Raw genomic sequence first — 20,623 nt, forward strand, 5'->3', positions numbered from 1 at the left:
TAGCCTTGGCAGGTGTCAGAACAATTCACTCCTAAATTTCCCATGTGGGTAGTTTGCCAGTTTGACCCTCTCTAGGACTCTGTTGGAAATAAAACAGCCAGTGGCAGTCGATATGCCCTTCCACACTATCTAAAGCAGTGGTTCTCAATCTGAGGTCCCCAGATGTTTTGGCCTTCAACTTCCAGAAATCCTAACAGCTGGTAAACTGGCTGGAATTTCTGGGAGTTGTAGGCCAAAACATATTGAGGTTGAGAATCACTGATCTAGTGGCATTATTTTTGGATTGGAGATGAGGTGGTGGCCACGTGCAGCTCACATGCTGTATTTTCTCAAATTCTGCATTTAAAAAATGTTTTTATATACCATATTTCACTGCATAATAGTCACACTTTTCTTTCTTTTTTGGAGAAAAAAAGGAGTGCGGCTATTCTGCAGTGGTGATTATTGTGCAAGGCTCCTCCGTAACTGAGTGGGGACAGGCAGGCAGTAAGTGAGTTTGGCTCTGTAGGTCCGGAAGGGACAGGTGGACGGGCAAGTGAACTCACCTCCCTGCCCACGAGCCCCTTTCCTTAGCACTGCACGGTTTGACTTGGCTCCCAGCCGAGTCAAGCCCCATAGCAGCAAAAGAGCAATTGCACTCTTAATTCACTTGTCTGGGTGAGTGAACTAAGGGTGCGACAATTACATGGAGAAAGGCAACTATTATGTGATTTAATACTGTTGACTAACTAAGCTCCCACTAATACAAGGGGTTTATTCTAGTTAGGGTAACAATCCAATTTAGGCCTAAATTCAAATCCCATTTTAACCAACCCAACATCTTTCTGCTGAGGGTGTGTGATAGGAGCCTTGTTAATCTAAGATAACTCTGTCCACATGCCCTCAACTCCTTATACACTTATAGCTAAATCAAAGATGCATATTCTGTAGAAAGGGATTAGCAAAAACTGCTAGAGGCAGTGGTAATATAATTGTGTGTAATACCTGCTTCTTTTTTAACTATATTGCTGCTGTTTTGAAACTTTACTATTTACTTCAATTGTTGTTAGCCATGTTCAGCGATGTGTAAATACCAAAGGGTCAAGATACATTTTTTTCAGTAAATAGAAATTAGTAATTCAAAGCAAAATACCTAACAATAACAATTCCGGCCTTGTAGAAAAATGGAGCTGATACTTTATTATTCCGGGGTTGTTGTGTGTTTTCTGGGCTGTATGGCCATGTTCAGAAGTATTCTCTCCTGACGTTTTGCCCACATCTATCGCAGGCATCCTCAGAGGTTGTGAGGTACCTCACAACCTGAGGATGCCTGCCACAGATGTGGGTAAAACATCAGGAGAGAATACTTCTAGAATATGGCTATACAGCCCAGAAAACACACAACAACCCTGCGATTCCGGCCATGAAAGCCTTTGACAACTTTATTTTTCCATTTGTAAAGGCACTCCTCACACTTAACTTTCAAGGAGCCTTCAGAACTCTAGGCAAATTATGATCCATTATGAACTTTTCAGAAAGCTTGTTTGATTCAGAATTTTGTGAAAGTTTCTCTCAATTTGAAAAATTTCTATTGAGATCTAAATTCAGTCAATAACAGTATTGTAAGCAAGGCCATATAGGTGGATTCTATTCAAACAAAAATTCATGTTATCACTTTAAACGTGTTAGAATTAATCAGAGGTCTTTTGAGGAAGATAATAAGCTAAAGAAAACATAAAATAATAGGGGTGGAAGAGCAGTCTGCTGGAGACTAAGGTTTTTTAAAAAAAATGGTATATGCTGTTAAACACAGTCATAGTCCATTTTTTTCAAGAAACATTTTACAATACGTACTATGAAAAAGAACAGGAAGACATTGGAACACCCCTTTTTCAAAACTGAAAGCAAGTATGTGTTGAAAAACAGCCACTCAAAGAACTGGCCTCTCAAGCAATACAGAGCAGGGACATTTATAGGAAGCAGAAGAAAATGATCTTACCAAGCGCAGGTTGATTGATCTCATTGGAAGAACTGCCTTCTTGAGAAGCCATCTTTGCTGTATAAGCTTCAACCCACCATGGCTTGTACTTCAAGAGATGGCAAACAGCTTCATCTTCAAAAAGGTCAGCACTGAAAAGACAAAAAGATTGAAGTGTTACATCATTGGATATTAAGCATTCATTCATGTCACCAAGTGGGTTGCCTTAAGTTTGCTGTAAGGTGGGAACAATATGAAGGCACTTATCAACAACTTACAGGTAATGGTCAGGATCAAACTTGGCTGCTTCTACTGCCAACCGTTTTTCTCTGCGTTCAACTGCAGGTATCGAATCTGGACTTTTGATATCAATAACATCACTAAGTTCATCCTGTAAAGACAACAGAGAATTAGTATAAAAGCCGCAAAACAGCATAAATTCCATTTTAATGGCTTAGGGGAAAGGCTACACTTGTCTTGTGTTGAGACACTGACACCATCAAATTGTTCCCTCACATTTAAGAATATATGTTAAAAATACTGTTGTTAAACAACTATCCACTAAAACATTGACTACAGTCAAATATTCCATGAAGCCAATAACACCCTTTTAAAGTAGCTGTTGTTGGCCTCATGGAATATCTGGTCGCAGACACATTTTCCTTGAGACATCCCCCACTGAATCTCAGTACTGTACAGTCTTGCTTATCCAATCTTCGCTCATCCAATGTTCTGTATTATCCAATGCAGTCCTCCTCCTGCCCGGATCCATAGCTGTTTCTCTAGGCAGCAACGCGCAGAGGGCCAACATGCCCAACAACAACACAAGTGAAGCCACGCTCCCAAAAAAGTGGCAAACTTGTAAAACATGATGTTTTGGTGCTTAATTTGTAAAATCATAACATAACGTGACATTTAATAGGCTTTTCCTTAATCCCTCCTTATTATCCAACATTTTTGCTTCTCCAACGTTCTGCTGGCCCGTTTATGTTGGATAAGCGAGACTCTACTGTAGTACCAACTTGACTCATACCTAGTTTTAACTAGCTTTCTCAGAGTTATCCTCCCTAAATCCCAATTCTAATATGTAAAATATTTTATATTTACACCACCTGATTAATTTAAATAAATACACTAAAATCGCTATGCAACTTAATGAAACCAGAATGGTACAGTGGTTTAAGTACTGTACTACAACTCTGGAGATCAGGGTTCAAATCCCCATTCAGCCATAGAAACTCACGAGGAGAGGTGGGTAACAAATAAAAATTATTATTATTATTATTATTATTATTATTATTATTATTATTATTATTATTATTATTCCTCAATCTCAGAAGAAGCAATGGCAAACCCTTTTTGGACAAATATTCCATGATGCCAAGAACACCACTGTAATGGGGTAACACGTCAACACAGAAGAAGCTGAGAAAGTTTTCATGGACACATTTTCCTTATGTCTTGACAAGAACACACTGTGATAAGGTCACCTAAGGGCTGCCATAAGTCAGAAATGACTTGAAGATACACAGCATCAACAAGACTTATTTCAAATATGACACTAGCCCAGGATTTGCTTGATATCATTGTTGCTCATTTGACAGCCTGAATTTACTGTAGGGAAACAAATCATTATTTATTTTGTGCTGTCATTATGTCCTGGTTTATTCTCTGACATTCAGGAAAGGTATGAGACTTTCCTCTGCTATATCATACCTCTAACCACTGTTATTGCCACTGATAAGATCTGCTATCACCACTGTTAAAATCTTCTGTCAATGTCTTTCTCCCACCATGCTCTTACTCCTGAGGCAAAGCTCCTTACAGAGTTCTTCATATTCTCTTCTGAAGAACAGATCTACAAACCTAGTCATTTTCTCTTCACACAAAACTCTGCACTATTTATGATTAAGCAGAAAAGCACAAACTCCAGCATAAATCATGATGGAATCCCATTGCTTCTGTAATGGAAAAAGCTACATGGTTTATTTAACACTATCCTTTTGCTTACTATTTTGCATCTTTCACATGTTTCTGCATCTTTTTTGTTTAGAGAGAGAAATGCATTTTTAAAGAGAAAGTTCACAGTATCCTAGACAACCAATATGTTTATGAACTTTACAGTTAACAATCATTCTTCCTGCAAGCTTCCCTCCCTGTTTTTTTTAAAAGATATATTAGCTGAAACCAGAGACTGCAGCTGAATAGTTAGGCAATGCAAAGCATGAAAGTGGGGGAAATGCCTGGTTTTTATGGAGATTTGTAGGCATTCAATGATAAGTTGAAACAGAATATGCACACGTGAAAGTTGTCCTGCAAAACCTCAGTTGACTTATACATGGGTCAATATACAGGCGTTCCAAGGGTTACAAATAAGACAGGTTCTGTAGGTTTGTTATTGCTGAATTTGTAAGCCGGAAAGAGTAAGTGTTACGTGTAACTCCAACAAAATATCTTTTAGATTTAGATAGCATAGGAAAGGGTTAACACCTTTGTGGGGTTTGCTTTGCTCTCCGTGCCCCTGTTCAGAAGATTTTACCTCAATTTCTGTCCCTGTGATAATTAGATTTTGAAAAATTTGGCTTGTTGTAGAAACAAGGATGGGTAAGAAAGCTTCAGTAGAGAACCTTTTCCTCATAATAACTCTTTCAGAAGTGAATTTCCCTTTCTAGTGGTAGATTTCATCTCACTTCCTGTTGTCTCATCCCCATTTGTAACTAGGAGTCACATATAACTTGGATGTCTGTAACTCAGGGATTGCCTGCACCAGAATAGGGACCCAGTGCAAAGGTGAGGGGGAGGCGAGAAGTACTTCCACCTCATTGCTCTTCCCTTGCCCAACCTGGGGGAACACAGGCAGCCCTCCTTCCCTTCTGATCTTCTTTCTTGTTCTGCAAAAATGTTGGGGAGCTGTTTTGTGTGCTTGAGAAAGAGCAATGGGCAGTGCCCATTTAAATAAAGGATTAAGTGTTCACATGGCATCCCAATTTTAGGAGGTAGGGGCAGAGATGTAAACTTGAAAATAATCAAAACCACAAGTTTTGTGAGACCTATGAATGTGGAGAGCCAACTGTAATAATGATAATGATTAATAGTAAACTACTCTGGGACTTCCGAATTAAGACTGACAAGAGTTTTGGAGCACAATACTCCTGACCTCTCAATCATGAAAAAAAACAAAGTATGGATCGTCAATGGATCCCAGGCAACAGCAGAATTGAGGAGAAGCAACTGGAAAAGCTTACACAATATGAGGATTTAAAGATAGAACTGCAAAGACTCTGGCACAAGCCAGTAACGGTGGTCCCAGTGGTGATTGGCACAGTGGGTGCAGTGCCTAAAGACCTTGGCCTGCACTTGGAAACAATTGGCGCTGACAAAATTACCATCTGTCAGCTACTCGGATCTGCACGCATTATTCACCAATACATCACACAGTCCTAGACACTTGGGAAGTGACCAACATGTGATTGAATACAAAAGCCAGCATAGTGAACTTGTTTGCTGTGTACTATTTTTGTTGTGTATCAAATAATGATGATGATGATGATGATGATATATCAATTGGTGCTGACAAAATTACCATCTGTCAACTGCAAAAGGCCACCCTACTCAGATCTGCACGCATTATTCACCAATAAATCGCACAGTCGTAGACACGTGTGATTGAATGCAAACGCCAGCATAGTGATCTTCTTTGCTGTGTACTACTCTTGTTGTGTATCAAATAATAATAATAATAATAATAATGCTGATATATCAATGATTTAAAAATATCCTTACATACCTGAAGACATTTGAAAACTCCTGATTTCTGATTTCCAAAGCCATAGGTACAAGGAGAACACAAAGAGCTCTCTTTGTTCTCCTCATACAGAGTCTGCTCTATTTCCCAATCAAATTCTTCCTCTTCTTCTACGTCCTCATCATTTTCAGCACCTGAATCAAAGACGGGCATTAAAAAAACAACTAGTCTTCCTACTAGAAAATTCTCTACATTTAAGAGAACAATTCATGCAGGAAATCAAATTAAGCTTTCAATAAAAACCGTATGTAGATACCTAACAGCACATTGTAGTAGAAGAACTAGAATTATGCTGGTTCTACAGTTTCTGGATCATCTAACATCTGCACACATTAGAAGTCCTTCTGTAAACAGTTGGCCTATATCCACGGAGTCTGCATCCACTAATTCTATTATCCATGGCTTGAAAATATATATTCCCAAGGAAGCAAACCCCAGCAGATACCAAAGGCCCACTGTGCAGGTGTATGAAAAAAGTATATGAATGAACATGATACTTTTTAAAAAAAAATCTTAAGATTCTATAAAAGATATGGTTTTATAGAAAAATCAAGACAGAAACAAATACTGCATTGAATAATACTGGACAAAAGTCACCATTATTACACAGCCAATACAGAATCATAGAAAGGCTGAGTTGGAAGGAACCACAAGGGCAATCTAGTCCAACCTCCTGCCATGTTGGAATAAACAACTGAAGCACTCTTGAGAGTTGGCCATCCAATTTCTATTTAAAGACCTCCAAAGAAATACTGTTCAAGAAGGTCTTCATAATGTTTAGGTGGAATCTTTTTTCTTGTAGTTGGGATTCACTGGATTCTGTTGCAAGCTTCCTCCATCTCCTGTATTATATCCCTTCAGATATTTAAAAATGCTTTCTCCAAGCTAAACCCAGCTCCTTTAGTCTTTCTTGTAAGGCTGTTTCTAGACTTTTGATCACCTCGGTTGCCCTTCTCTGGACCTGCTGGGTCAGCTTGTTAATTAACAGCTTGTTAATACCCAAAACAGGGCTCAATGTTCTAGGTGAGGTCTGACCAAAGAAGAAATGAGTGACATAATACTTCTGTTGACTTCCCCTAAAATCAGAATGGCTTCTTTGTCCAATGCACCAGACAGCTGATTTATTTATTTTATACTCCACCTTTCTCCCAGGATGAAGATTGCCTGTGATCTACTAAGAATCCTAATCCTTTTCACATGTGCTGCTTTCATGACAATAGTCACTCATCCTATATTGGAGCATATCATTTCTGCTGGTTTAAATTTGGAACCATAAACTTATCCCTGTTGAAATGAATGCTATATGAAACTACAAAAACTGGTTTTTATTTAAAAGTGTACAAACCCATCTCCTCTATTAAAGGTTTTGTTGAACTGGATTTCTTTGGTGCAAGTAGAGCCGTCAACATGTCTAACCCATCAAACTTCTCTCCAGGAGTCTCCTTGGGAAGCCGTATTGTAAATATCCCTTGAATAAAAAGAATTATTTTTAGTGAAGATATTTCATGATCTAAGGACAAGCCATTTTCATATTCTAGTAAGCTGTCAATGTTTCAAAAAGTAAGAGCAAGCCACACTATGTTAACAATCCAGGGGCAGGCATGCAAGTCAGATTTCCCCAAGCATTAATGCTTTCACAAAGAAATCAGCAAATCAAAACAGAGGGAATGCAAGCTCCTAAGTATCTGCTGTAATGTGCAAAAGAAGAATTCATGTATCCCTCAAGTGGAAAGATGCAGAAGTCATTTCCACACACAGAGTTCATATATCTCATGAAGTTTTCCCTCCTAAATATAACAAAAGCATAAATTATTTATGCTTTTCTCTCTGCATTTCCCATATTGAGAGAAATCACCCTAACTTAAATACATCTTCCAAATAACTTACTGGATCAATCTTCCTCAAATATGCAGTTTGGAGGGGAAATGGCGTAGATTAGGAGGGATGTAATACAGAAGCATTCTTCTTAAATTCCTAATCTGTCAGACAACATGTTCCAATAGATAAGACTGTGTTTTAAGCTATCTGAGTGAAACATGGGAACTATCCTCTTCCTCCGCCAAGTGAACATAAAGCATTTTAAGTATGTTTCACATATCAGTGAAGAGAGATGTTTCAAAGCAAACTACATCTAACAGGAAGTATATCAAGCCATATTTAATGGGAGCTGAAGCAAATTTATACAGCCGCAGTATGACACATCAGAATGGGGTGAACAGCACTGCAAAATACAGTTTTAAAAGCACATAAAACCTGAGTCATCGTATGTTGCTTTCTCTCTTCCATCTTCGATAATCCTTCCAGGAAGAACCAATCTGCAAAAAAAAAAGATAAATAGTTATTCTATCATCATGTATCTGGTAAAAACAAAAAAAACAAACCAAATTGCATATACAATATAATGGGAAAGGTTCCAAATTACCAAGTTGTGCAACTCGAGACGTGGCCAACACAGTAGGAATTAAAACAGAAATGGGCAGAGAATATGACATTAGATTACCCAGAGATAGTTTCCACAGCTGACTCAGGAACATCACAAACTGAAGACCCATCAACTATGAATTCCTGACCAGTTTTTCTTCCACTTTACCAGCAGTTAAGCAACACTAACTATCCATAAGACTTGCTAAGCATGAGTGCCAACAAAACCTGCTGTAATAATGAAAGCAGCATGCCAAAGGGCACCCAGTTATATTGTAGATACTAGTGTGCTGCTAGCTCTACAACTTGTATAAGCTGCCCTTGAAGACGTCCCGGAAACTACAACTGGTCCAGCTTTCGGCAGCCAGATTATTAACTGGAGAGAATTACAGGGAGCGGTCTACCCCTGTTCAAGGAGCTTCATTGGCTGCCATTTATTTTCCGAGCCCAGTTCAAGGTGCAGGTTATTACCTATAAAGCCCTAAACAGTTTGGAACTCACCTACCTTCGAGACCGCATTTCCCCCTATGAACCTGCACGGTTTCTTCGATCATCGGGGGAGGCCTTCCTCTTGCTCCCACCACCTTCAGAATCGCGGTTGGTGGGGACGAGGGAGAGGGCGTTCTCCATGGTGGCCCCCCAGCTCTAGAACTCACTCCCTAGGGAGATTAGGCAAGCCCCTATCCTTCTAATCTTTAGGAAGACCCTAAAAACTTGGTTCTTCCAACAGGCCTTTGGTGAATGATCCTCATCCTCATGTTAGGGCTCGCCCTGGTGATCATTAATATATCTGTTGCACTTTATTCTACTCCTTCAGTCAGAAATAGTTCCCATGCTTACCTCATCCCTGTGATAAGATTCACAGGTTATCTAATTCATTTTAGTTTACATTCCTCACTGTATGCACTTTATGGCTCAGTCATTTTTATGCACTTTCATGTTTTTACCCAATTCATGTTTATTTTTGGTATGTTTTTACTATGTTTCATTGATCTGTTTTTACTTCGATGTGTTTTATTACAATGACTGTAACTACTTGGGCTTGACCCTGTGTAAGCCGCCTCGAGTCCCTTTGGGGAGATGGAGGCGGGGTATAAAAATAAAGTTATTATTATTGTATAATAGAGCTGAGTGAAAGCTGTACATAAACAAAGTATATTTTGTAATGACCATCCACAGAAATTCCTAGCTGTCAACAGTAAGAAAACACTTGGTAAATTCAAACAAAATGAAGTACAACAGTGAATGTTGGGCTCATGTGTTCTTCTTTAAGTCTTCATGTACAAGAAGAAATCAGAAATGTCTATTTATGGCTGACAACAAATTACAGCTTCCAAATTGTTTTCAAATATGAGATAGTATTGTTTGTATAATCCACAACATCAAACTCAAGGACCGCAGGCCAAATCTGGCCTGTCATTTCATTGCTAGATGCTGTACTACTACTTCTGTATTCCTCATCATTAGACCTCACGACTAAAGCTAATGGGAGTTGTGATACAATAACATCTGGAAGGCTGCTTTTTGTTTTATTTGGTCAGGATAGTGGGGTTTGAATTTAGATACACGCCTCGTGAATAGGATGTCTGACTTAAAAAATGTCATTTTACCTTTTCCCAACCTCAGAGCCATAAGCGCTGTTGGGGTGAAGTTCCCATTATCCACAGTCTGTATGGCAAGTAAGCAAAAGTGATGTGAGTTGTTGTTCAATAACATCTGGGGACTCGAACTGAGGTTTCCCTCTGTATCCATGGATTCTCCTTCCATAGATTTAATGGCTCTTTGAAGGCAACCATTAGGATGATGCGGCTCTCGATGAAAATGAGTTTGACACCGCTGGTACAACCCATACCTTTTTAATAAACCAGGGTTGATTTCCAATGCTTGCTGCATTTCATTCAAGTAAACACCACAGACCATTGTTACATCTGAGTTTAGTTCATGTGTGATGGAGTCTATCATTTATTATGGATTTTCTGTCATGGATCTGCATGAAAAACTCATTCCTAGAAATGCATATTAATGTACCAGACAAGACAGTAAAAACTGAATTTGACCAAGTGATATTACATACCTGAGAAAGTAAGGTTTTGCATAAAATTTGAACTCTGTTCCTTCAAAATAGACATCAAACTCTGAAACTCGTGCATATGGTACTCTGATCATTATGGTAAGAAAATCAGGATCTTGACTCAGCTCAAATGCCGGTGTTATCATGTTGAATATTCTTGGAAAATCAGCAACACCTCTTGAAAAACTGTGTCATGGAAATAAAAGATCATCTCAGAACATGTAAATAAGTATCAATGGCAATGAACATCTCAATGTGATAACAATGTTTGTCTAAGTAAAGCCTAAGATGATTAACTGGTGCCTCAGTTTGATCAGGAAATTTAATTTGAGGAGTTGAGATTAAAACCAGGATTTTTGAATTATTCCAAAGGTCAATTTGTTTCTGGAGCATTATTATCTTGGGATATTAATAAGGTATGCTATTATTCCACCTTTATTCTGCCATGGTATTCAAGGGAAGTTTTATTTCATCCAAGCTCTCAGAAATCATGAACAAAGAAACCCTCATCACAGCCTACAGTACCATCACCAACCTCACTGATCCAAACTCCCTCTTCTGCATAATTTGTTAATTCCCAGCAGGAAAAAAGAAATGAAGGGGAATGGCAAATACAGTAATATGCAGCAATGCTTCACCTGACCAAAATTTTATTGCTGAAACTTTATGGCATTGAATTTTTGCTGCAGTTTGGACAGGTTGCTTACCTGTAACCGTGTTTCTTCGAGTGTACTCTGTGAATTCACACTAATGGAGAGACTGCGCCTGTGCGGGCTCCAACGGAAACTCTTCCCAAGCTGAAGTTTTAAATTTTGGCGGTAGCCACGCCCCCCATCCCCGGAGGGCATATAAGGCAGCCCTGGGCATCCGCTCTCCAGTTCCTGCGCCGCCAAGGCAACGAGAAAGGAAGAGGGTTTGCCAGAGGGGAAGGAAGGGCGGGTTTGTGTGAATTCACAGAGTACACTCGAAGAAACACGGTTACAGGTAAGCAACCTGTCCTTTTTCTTCGTGTACTCTGTGAATGCACACTAATGGAGACTAGCACGCTTAGGTCCCGGATGGTGGGACAAGGCAAACCTTGACAACAAGTTGATGTCCAAACACATCTTTATTAATCACAAATAACATGGTCCGAAGGAACCATAGAAGTAAACACAAGCATAACGCCGAGAAGGAACTCGGTAGGTCATGGAATAAACAATTTCAAATAAGAGTGAGCGAGTACAGAGCATCATTCCCGATGGGGAGAGAGGCAATAGTACATAAGGCACAATTGTTTGAGAGAAAAACAGTGCAAACGTGAACATAGAAGCAGCATAACGAGATGACCAAACATAGGGGCATCTACAGCGAAAAGACCCACGAGGAGGAGCCTCTAGGGGGTCGTGTGGAAGGTAAGTTCTGAGGGGTAAAAGTAAGGAGTCAGAGAACCTCAGGACAGACAGGATGATAAGACCGATCTAGCGAAGGCTGAGTCTTTCAAGGCTTTTTGGTCTATCTTGTAGTGAGACACGAAAGTAAGGGGGTTAGACCAAATTGCTGCCTTACAAATAGAGTCCAGGGGAATGCCCCTTAGAAAGGCAGTTGACGTGGAAAGGCCTCTCGTCGAACGCGGACGGACGGACGGACGGGGGAGGTGGACGCTTGGCCAGTTCGTAAGCCAGTTCAATAGCCTGTGCAATCCAATGAGACAACCTTTGCGAGGAAATAGGATTGCCCAGTTTATCTGGGGCATGGGCTATAAAGAGTCTCTGAGTCTTTCGAATGTCCTTCGTACGGTCACAATAGAAGAGAAGTGCCCTATGCACGTCGAGGAGATGTAGTCTCCGTTCAAGGGGAGACGAGGGGTTTGGAAAGAAAGCAGGAAGAACAATGTCCTGGTTGAGGTGGAAGGCTGAGACCACCTTGGGAAGGAAGGTGATGTCCGGGCGGAGAATGGCTCGGTCATGGTGGAAACGGAGATAAGGTTCATCGACCCTAAGGGCCGCCAGTTCTGAGGGCCTGCGAGCCGAAGTTATAGCCACCAAGAAGGCTACTTTCCACGAGAGAAGACGTAGGTCGGTCGAGGCTAGAGGTTCGAAGGGAGAGGAAGTGAGCTGGGAAAGTACGAGCTCGAGGTTCCAGCCCGGCGTAGGCGGCTGGGACGCGGACAGATATTGTTGTATCCTTTCAAGAAGGTTTTGACAAGGTGATCAGAGAATAAGGATGGTTTACCATGTTGCTGGAAACACCACGAAAGAGCGGCCAAGTAAGATTTCATAGAGGCAAGAGAAAGCTTTTGGTCTGCAAGAGTCATAAGAAAGTCCAACACTATCGGTATCGAGGTCAGGAAGGCAGCAATTCCTCGGGACCGAAGAAAGGCGCGGAAGCGGGAGATTTTATAAGTGTATGATCTGGTTGTAGCCGGCTTGTGAGCTGCGCGGAGAACCTCCTGAAGGTTTTGCGGGAGGGAGGTTAGGCGAGAATTCTCCATGCAGTGAGATGTAGAGAGGGGAGATCCGGGTGCAGGATCTGGCCGTTTTCTCTGGACAAGAGGTGTGGCAGAAGAGGCAGAGTGAAAAAGGTCCCTCTGGAGAGGTGAAGAAGGGCTGGGTACCAAGGCTGTCGAGGCCAGGCCGGGGCTATCAGGATCGCCGACGTCGATATCGACCGGAGTTTCTGCAGGACCTTCGGTATCAGAGGGAAAGGCGGGAAGAGGTAGATCGGTTTCGATGACCAGTCTAGAAGAAAAGCGTCTCCCAGGCAGCCTGGAAAGGAGGCCGGAGGAAGTCTCGCCCCGTATCGAGGTAGTTGTGCGTTCTGGGGAGAGGCAAAGAGGTCCAGGGTGGGGTATCCCCATTTGTGGAAGAGAGAAAGAAGAGTTTCGGGATCGAGCATCCACTCGTGGCAGGAACTCGTCATCCTGCTGAGGGCATCTGCCAAGCTGTTTTGGATCCCGGGAAGATGAACTGCCAGGAGCTGTATATTGTGGGCTATGCACCAGGCCCACAGCTGAGAGGAGAGAAGCATCAGCTTCCTCGAACCCGTGCCGCCTTGTTTGTTGATGTAGAAGACTGCCACTGTGTTGTCTGATTGAACGAGGACAGTTTTTTGGTAGATCAGGCGGGAGAAGGCTTTCAGAGCCTTGAAGATGGCGAGAAGTTCCAGAAAGTTTATGTGATTGGTCCTCTCGGAACGAGACCAAAGACCTTGTACGGTGAGACCGTCCATGTGGGCTCCCCAGCCGTAGTTGGAGGAGTCCGTGGTTATGGTAATCGAGGGGGGAGTCGGATGGAACGGGAGGCCCTTGCAAACATTGGAGAGGGACTTCCACCAGCAAAGCGACTGACGAACATGGAGCGGGATGGAGAGGAACCTCGAATTGAGGTGGCGGGATGGCTTGAAAACGTCTATAAACCATCTCTGCAGGGTCCGAAGGTGGAGCCTGGCAAACGGGGTCGTTAGAACTGTAGAGGCCATGTGGCCCATGAGTACCTGGATGGACCGGGCTCGAACTCTCCGATTGTTTTCGCAGAGAGTGATTTGTTGGCGAAGAGCGAGAAACCTATCGAGCGGGAGAGAGACAGTTTGAGAGATTGAGTCGAACAAGGCGCCGATGAAGCGGATTTTGTTCGACGGAAAGAGGTGAGATTTGTCGGGATTTAGCTGGAGACCGAGAGAGTCTAGAAGACTGAGGGTGGTGTCCACGTGACGTCGGAGGAGGACAGGGTCGGACCCGACCAGAAGCCAATCGTCCAGATATGGAAAAACTGTGATTCCCTGGAGCCTGAGGTGGGCAGCGACCACAGCGACGACCTTGGTGAAAACCCTTGGGGCCGTAACGAGGCCGAAGGGTAAAACGGTGAACTGGTAGGTTTGGTCGAGGACCTTGAAGCAAAGGAAGCGTCTGTGGGTTTTCCGGATCGCTACGTGGAAATAAGCGTCTCGTAAGTCTATGGACACGAAATAGTCTCCACGCTGAAGCATAGGAAGGATGGAGGCGATGGACACCATCCTGAACTTGGTTGGGCGTATGAAGGTATTGAGCACACGCAAGTCTAAGATGGGGCGGAGCCTCCCTCCCCTCTTCGGGACCGTGAAGTATCTGGAGAAGAAGCTTTGAGGGTCCTGTACCGATGGAGAAGGCTGAATAGCCCCTTTGGCGAGGAGGATGTCGATTTCGGCGAGAATCTCCTGAGAAGGGTTGGAGAGAAGGATCTGACCCGTGGGCGGGAGCTCTTCGAACTCTAAGGCATAGCCCTCCCGAACAATTCGGAGAACCCAAGCATCCGAAGTAATAGACTCCCATTGATGGAAGAAAGGAGCCAGGCGGTCTGAAAAGAGGCCATGAGGTTGATGTGGTAGAGGGGAGGGATGTAGAGGAATGAGTCCTGCATCGATACCGGAGAAAGAGTCTTGATAGAGAGAGGTGGCGTCAGGTACGCCGATGGGGCTGACCAGAGGTGGGAGTGGTTCGACCGCGTTGTTTTGGCGGATGGGCGGAGCGGCGAGGCTGTTGGCGGTTCTGGTTGTTTGAAACCGAGGGACGCCTGAAGGATTGGTGACGGTAAGACGGGGGCGGAAAGCGTCGGAAGCGCTGAGGAAACCATCTGGTGCGGTGCGTTTGAGGCTGGTCACCACACTTGGTAGCCAGAACCTTAAAATTATGGTTAGTTTTGAGTTTATCGTCGGTGCCAGAATTGAAAAGACCCAAAGCGTCGAAAGGAAGGTCTTCAATAACTTGTCTGGAGGAAGAAGACAAACCCGACGACCTCAGCCAGGCGTGGCGACGAATGGCAATGGCATGGGCGATCATCTTACCGGCCGTGTCACCTGTATGTTTAGCCACCTGAATTTGATGATGGGATAACGAGTCGGCTTCTTGTTGAAGGGTGGACAGTACAGATCGGTCCTCGTCAGACAACTTCGAGAAAAAAGTCTGTGCTTTCTCCCAAAGGATCTGCTGGTATGCACCCATACAGGCCCCATAGTTCGCCATTCTACAAAGTAGGAGGGCCCCAGAGTAGAGCTTTCGGCCCACCGCGTCAAACCTCTTGCCTTCTCTATCTGCAGGTGTATTTGATTCACGACCGGAGGTCTGTGAAGCTTTGACGACCATGGAATTCGGGTCGGGATGGTGTTTAAGCCACTCCAAGGCATCGTCATCGGTACGGTACCAGGATTCGATTCTCTTTGAGGTAGGAGGAATCGAGGAAGGGGTCTTCCAGGATGCTTGGATGACATCCAGAAGGTAAGGCAGAAACGGCAACAGTGTGGCTGGAGGGGCTTGAGCTTGGACCCGTTTGAAAACCGGGTCAGAGACCGCCTTAGAAGTTTGCTTGATCGCTAAACCCAGAGCATCGGCCATCCTCACCATCTGGTCCGAGAAGGCTCGAATATTGTCCGTAGGCGAGGGAGGATCCACCTCGTATGCGTCGTGAGGAGGAGAGAGATCGAGACCAAGGGATATCACCGAGGCCGAGAGAGCGGAGTCAGGACGATCAATATCAATCTCATCGTCCTCAGCCCCTTGAGGGGACTGAGGGGGAGATGACAGCACAGTCTCTGGTGGAGGCAAAGCCTCAAGAGCAGGAGCGATCTGTGGCCGAGTCTCTTTGGAGGCCGAGGCTTGGGCAGCCCGAGCCAAGCGGGTGGTTTGTCTACCCCGTTCCGGTGTCGAGGTCGGGGGAAAAAGCTGCTGGCGGGACGGACGATGCACGGCAGCAGGCCGAGGCGATGGCACCCTGACCACTGTTTGGGTGGAGTGGTGGGGTGAGTCCTGTAGTTCGCCATCGGAAAGTTGTCGAGGAGAGGGTTGTCGAGGCCGCTGGGCGGGAGCGATCGGAGAGGATCTTCTAGAAGATGTCGCCGAAGAGGAAGGGGCGTCTTTCTTAGAAGAGGCAGAAGAGGAAGAGCGTTGGGTCGCCCTCTTTTTAGCAAGCGGCTGTTTCGAAGGAACCCTCAGAGATTTTCCCAGCGTCGGAGGGACCATTGCTGAGTCGGATTGGGTCCAACGGGCTTCCTCGTGGGCCCTCTTAAAGGCGATTTTCATCGCGGAGGTCGACGGAGGAGACCCGAGATGGGATCGAATCGAGGACACGGAGGCCACAGAGCTCGACGTCGAGGAGGGACCCACTCTACCGGAACGAGTCGACATAGTGGCCGTGGTGAGCGTGCACGGCGGTTTGACGGGCTTAGCTGTTTTGGATGCCCTGGATGTCCTGGACGAGACTGAGGGAGCCTTAGCTGCCGGTGCCGACATCGCTCTCGGGTTCAGCGTCGACGTCGCGCCCGATGTCGACGGAGTGGGCTCGGGGGCGAGCGATTTCTCGTAGAGCGCTGCTCTGAGCCTCGCGGCCCTATTCTTCCTTGCCTGAGCCGTCAGGGCTAGACAGAAACGGCAGGTACCGACGACATGGGCCTCTCCGAGACAGAAGAGGCACTTGGCGTGGCCGTCAGAATCAGGGATTTTAGCGGCACACTGAGTGCAGCGTTTGAAGCGAGTAGCAGACATGAGAATCCGAAGTGAACCTTGCGGCGGAAAAAAAGGAACTGGAGAGCGGACGCCCAGGGCTGCCTTATATGCCCTCCGGGGATGGGGGGCGTGGCTACCGCCAAAATTTAAAACTTCAGCTTGGGAAGAGTTTCCGTTGGAGCCCGCGCAGGCGCAGTCTCTCCAAAGGGGTCCCCAAAGGGGACTCAGGGCAGCTTACATGGGGCCAAGCCCGAATAAAAACAATAGCAATATAAAACACAACAATAGACAAAAAACATGCACAATTATAAAATTTAAACATTAGCCAGTAAAAACAAATGACAAGAGCTAATAAAAACATGGATTAAAATGGAGAGGTTATAAAAGTAGACTGGGTAAGGTGCACCATATAAATATTGTAAACACGAGGTGACTGATAAAGTGCTGCAAATTCTTGGAAGTGCAAATTGGGATGGGAATAGACCCTGTGTCTTTATCAAGTTGACATATGTAAAAAGTGTAAACCGGTACAGAAATGGTCACAGATACAGACTGCTATGGGGATGAGCAATCTTTAACTAAAGGCCTGAGTAAACAGCCAGGTTTTCAAGCTCTTTCTGAATGCTACCAGCGTGGGGGCTTGCCTGATTTCCCTGGGGAGCGAGTTCCAGAGCCGGGAGGCCACCACGGAGAAGACCCTCTCTCTCGTCCCCACCAACCGCGCTTGTGACGGAGGTGGGAGCGAGAGGAGGGCCTCCCCGACGAACGAAGAGATCGTGCAGGTTCGTAGGGGGAGAGGCGAGCACTAAGGTAGGAGGGTCCCTGATTTACATTCTATTGCTATTACAGTAGAGTCTCACCTATCGAACTTAAACGGGCCGGCAGGATGTTGGATAAGCAAAAATGTTGGATAATAAGGAGGGATTAAGGAAATGCCTATTAAACATCAAATTACATTACAATTTTACAAATTAAGCACCAAAACATCATGTTTTACAACAAATCAACAGAAAAAGCAGTTCAATACCCGATAAAGTTATGTAGTAATTACTGTAGTTACAAATTTAGCACCAAAACATCGCAGTGTATTGAAAACATTGACTAGAATCATAGAGTTGGAAGAGACCTCAGGGGCCATCTAGTCCAACCGCCTGCCAAGAAGCAGGAAATCGCATTTAAAGCACCCTCAACTACAAAAACGTTGATTACTAACAAATTGACTGCAAATAGATAGAATTGCATAAAATGAACTTACAGTAACAACAATGTTGGAAATTAAATCCATAAAAAGTTCAGCCCTTGCTGCCTAGAGAAACAGCTGTGGATCCGGGCAGGAGGCAGACTGTATTGAATAATCCAGAACGTTGGATAAACGAATGTTGGATAAGTGAGACTCTACTGTATATGTCAATTCTGTATCTGTGTTTGGTACAAGTTTTTTATACATGTTTTGTGTTTTTATCTATGTGATGTATTGTATTTTTATTGTCATATGTTTGTTATTCCTCCCGCCTTGAGCCATCAAGAAAGACTGGTAATAAATAAAATGTATTACATTGTTATTATTATATTAAACTATGTAACACAATTTGTTCCTGGTTTATAAATGTTATTTTCTAATTGGTTCTATCATGAAAACATGGAAAAAGTTTATTAAACTGCAAAAACTTTGTTTTTGCAGGAAGGCTTGCAACACATTTTGCTATAGTTTTTCAATGAATATCTCATAGAGTCTCAATCAATTCAACATAGTTTGTATCAGCCATAAAAACAAAGTTTCTGGAATGTAACAACTACTTTCAAAGTATGTACTACACAACTAAATGGGAAATAACACTTTCAAACCAGGAACATAATGTTTTTCAAATTATGTTACATAGTGATCTGAATTCAAATCACACAAGCAAAGGCTGCTGGTAAACTTAATGATGCGTGGCATTCTCTCAATGCTCAACATAGTATTCACTGTTATTTCTTCAATTTCAAGATGCATTTTACCCCCATATAAACATCTCTAAAAATGGGATGCATAGTCCCAGACCTACAAGTCAATTCTAAATAACATGGTGTCAGTGCTCAACATTTCATTTACTATATTCCTTCAATTCTAAGATGCACTTCCCTTCAGATAAGCATCTCTAAAAACAGGGTACACCTTAGAATTGTTGGTGCTTTTTATATATAAAGCTTATTTTCATGATGGTGGTACTGAGATTAATGTGCATTTTACGATCGATGGTGCCATAGAATCTAAGGCTCCTTCTATACTGCCATAAAAATCCAGATTATCTGCTTTGAACTGGATTATATGACAGTTGAGACTCATATAATCCAGTTCAAAGCAGATAATCTGGAATTATTTACTTTGATAAACTGGATTATATGGCAGTGTAGAAGGGGCCTCCTCTAGTAATTTGTTAATCTATGATTCTGTTTGCTTACTGTTTTGTACATATGTTCTGGTATGCATCTTATTTTGCTCTATGTTTCCTGAGAAGTTGTGGGGGGTGGGGCAGCAGACCACATGATCTGATCTGAGACTGCTCAGACCTCAGACTCTATTTTAGATTCTTCTTAGGGCCCTTCAGCATAGCCATATAACCGAGAATATCAAGGCAGAAAATCCCATAATATCTCCTTTGAACTGGGTTATCGGAGTCCACATTGCCATATATTCCAGTCCAAAGCAACAACAACAACAATTCTTTATTGATTAGTCACTTTTGACCATATCAAAACATGTAAAACATACAATACGCACACACTTACGCATACATACAATAAAACCATGTAAAGATACAAAACATCCTGACCTGCGGCCTAATAACCCACTCCTAGACAAATACAGAGTAAAAAGGTTAAAATTAGTCGCTTCGGCAGCACATATACTAAAATTGGAACGATACAGTTCAAAGCAGATAATGTGGGATTTTATTCAGTTGTGTAGCAGGGGCCTTAGACTTTGGACAGCTAAGACAAACGCTTGTTTGATGTTTTTAAGAAAGATGCCCTGTGACATCTGCACAGAGAAACTATCTCAGACATATCTGTAACTGGACAGATAAGTTATGTACCTGTACTATGCTGAACACATGAAGATTGTGAGTAAATCAAATATGTTATTTTGCCAAAGCCTACTTCATTTTTGTCTCTTGAGTGCATGACATAAAAGTAGTTGTTTTATGGGAGAGTATATATATATATATTTGGGCACTGAAAAATACTTCTGAAACTCTGCTATTTTGTGCACTGGCATATTCCCTGTTCCTAACAGATCAGAGACAATAGGTTAAATCTAACAACTGGAAACATTGCCTTGCATATTGCATTTGGTTGTATACCATATGAGAAGATTCTACTCAAACAAACAGGTTGTTGGCTCTTCTCTGGAAGATCAAACTTTTCCAAATGGTTATGAATAGCATTTTCTAAAAGAAATACAGCAGTATTTGCTTCAAACTTTGCAGTTTAGAAACACAACATGGTTTAATCTACCGAAAAGAGAAATTAAATGTCACCATAGCTCATTACTGTTATCAGAACCAGCATGCTTCTGAGGATAAAAGTTTAGGAAACTTCTCCTGGCCTACAGCTACAGCTTCACTTTCCAATTAGTCCCATTCTTACAAGTTAGTTCTAATTGGCTGTCAGCATTCAAATACTTAAGGCAGTAATCCCAAAGGCTGTTCAGCCTACAAACTAAACTAAACCAGGCAGGGGCAAACTTGGGCCCTCCAGATGTTTTAGACTTCAACTCTCACAATTCCTAACAGCCAAATTGTAGCAACTAAAGTCCAAAACACCCGGAAGGTCCAAGTTTGTCCAGGCCTGATCTATACTACAGATTGAATGCAGCTTAACACTGCTTTGATTGCTTGAATCTGAAGACGCCAAACCCATGCATATGGAGGGCTG

General features: G+C 43.0%; 1 protein-coding gene across 3 annotated transcripts in view; it reads right to left on the reverse strand.

The window, feature by feature from the left end:
- The window catches only part of shq1 (SHQ1, H/ACA ribonucleoprotein assembly factor), a 120,582-nt gene that overhangs the window by 97,880 nt on the left and 2,079 nt on the right, over positions 1-20,623 (reverse strand). For all 3 annotated transcript variants that reach the window (XM_062969709.1, XM_062969710.1, XM_062969711.1), the window contains exons 2-7: positions 10,258-10,440; positions 8,016-8,077; positions 7,108-7,230; positions 5,745-5,896; positions 2,236-2,348; positions 1,979-2,109 (exon numbers count right to left, since the gene is read on the reverse strand). In XM_062969709.1, coding sequence (XP_062825779.1) covers positions 1,979-2,109; positions 2,236-2,348; positions 5,745-5,896; positions 7,108-7,230; positions 8,016-8,077; positions 10,258-10,440 — 764 coding nt within the window. The remainder of the gene's footprint in view (positions 1-1,978; positions 2,110-2,235; positions 2,349-5,744; positions 5,897-7,107; positions 7,231-8,015; positions 8,078-10,257; positions 10,441-20,623) is intronic.

This window comes from Anolis carolinensis, chromosome 2 (assembly GCF_035594765.1).
Source record: "Anolis carolinensis isolate JA03-04 chromosome 2, rAnoCar3.1.pri, whole genome shotgun sequence".
Taxonomy (NCBI): domain Eukaryota; kingdom Metazoa; phylum Chordata; class Lepidosauria; order Squamata; family Dactyloidae; genus Anolis; species Anolis carolinensis.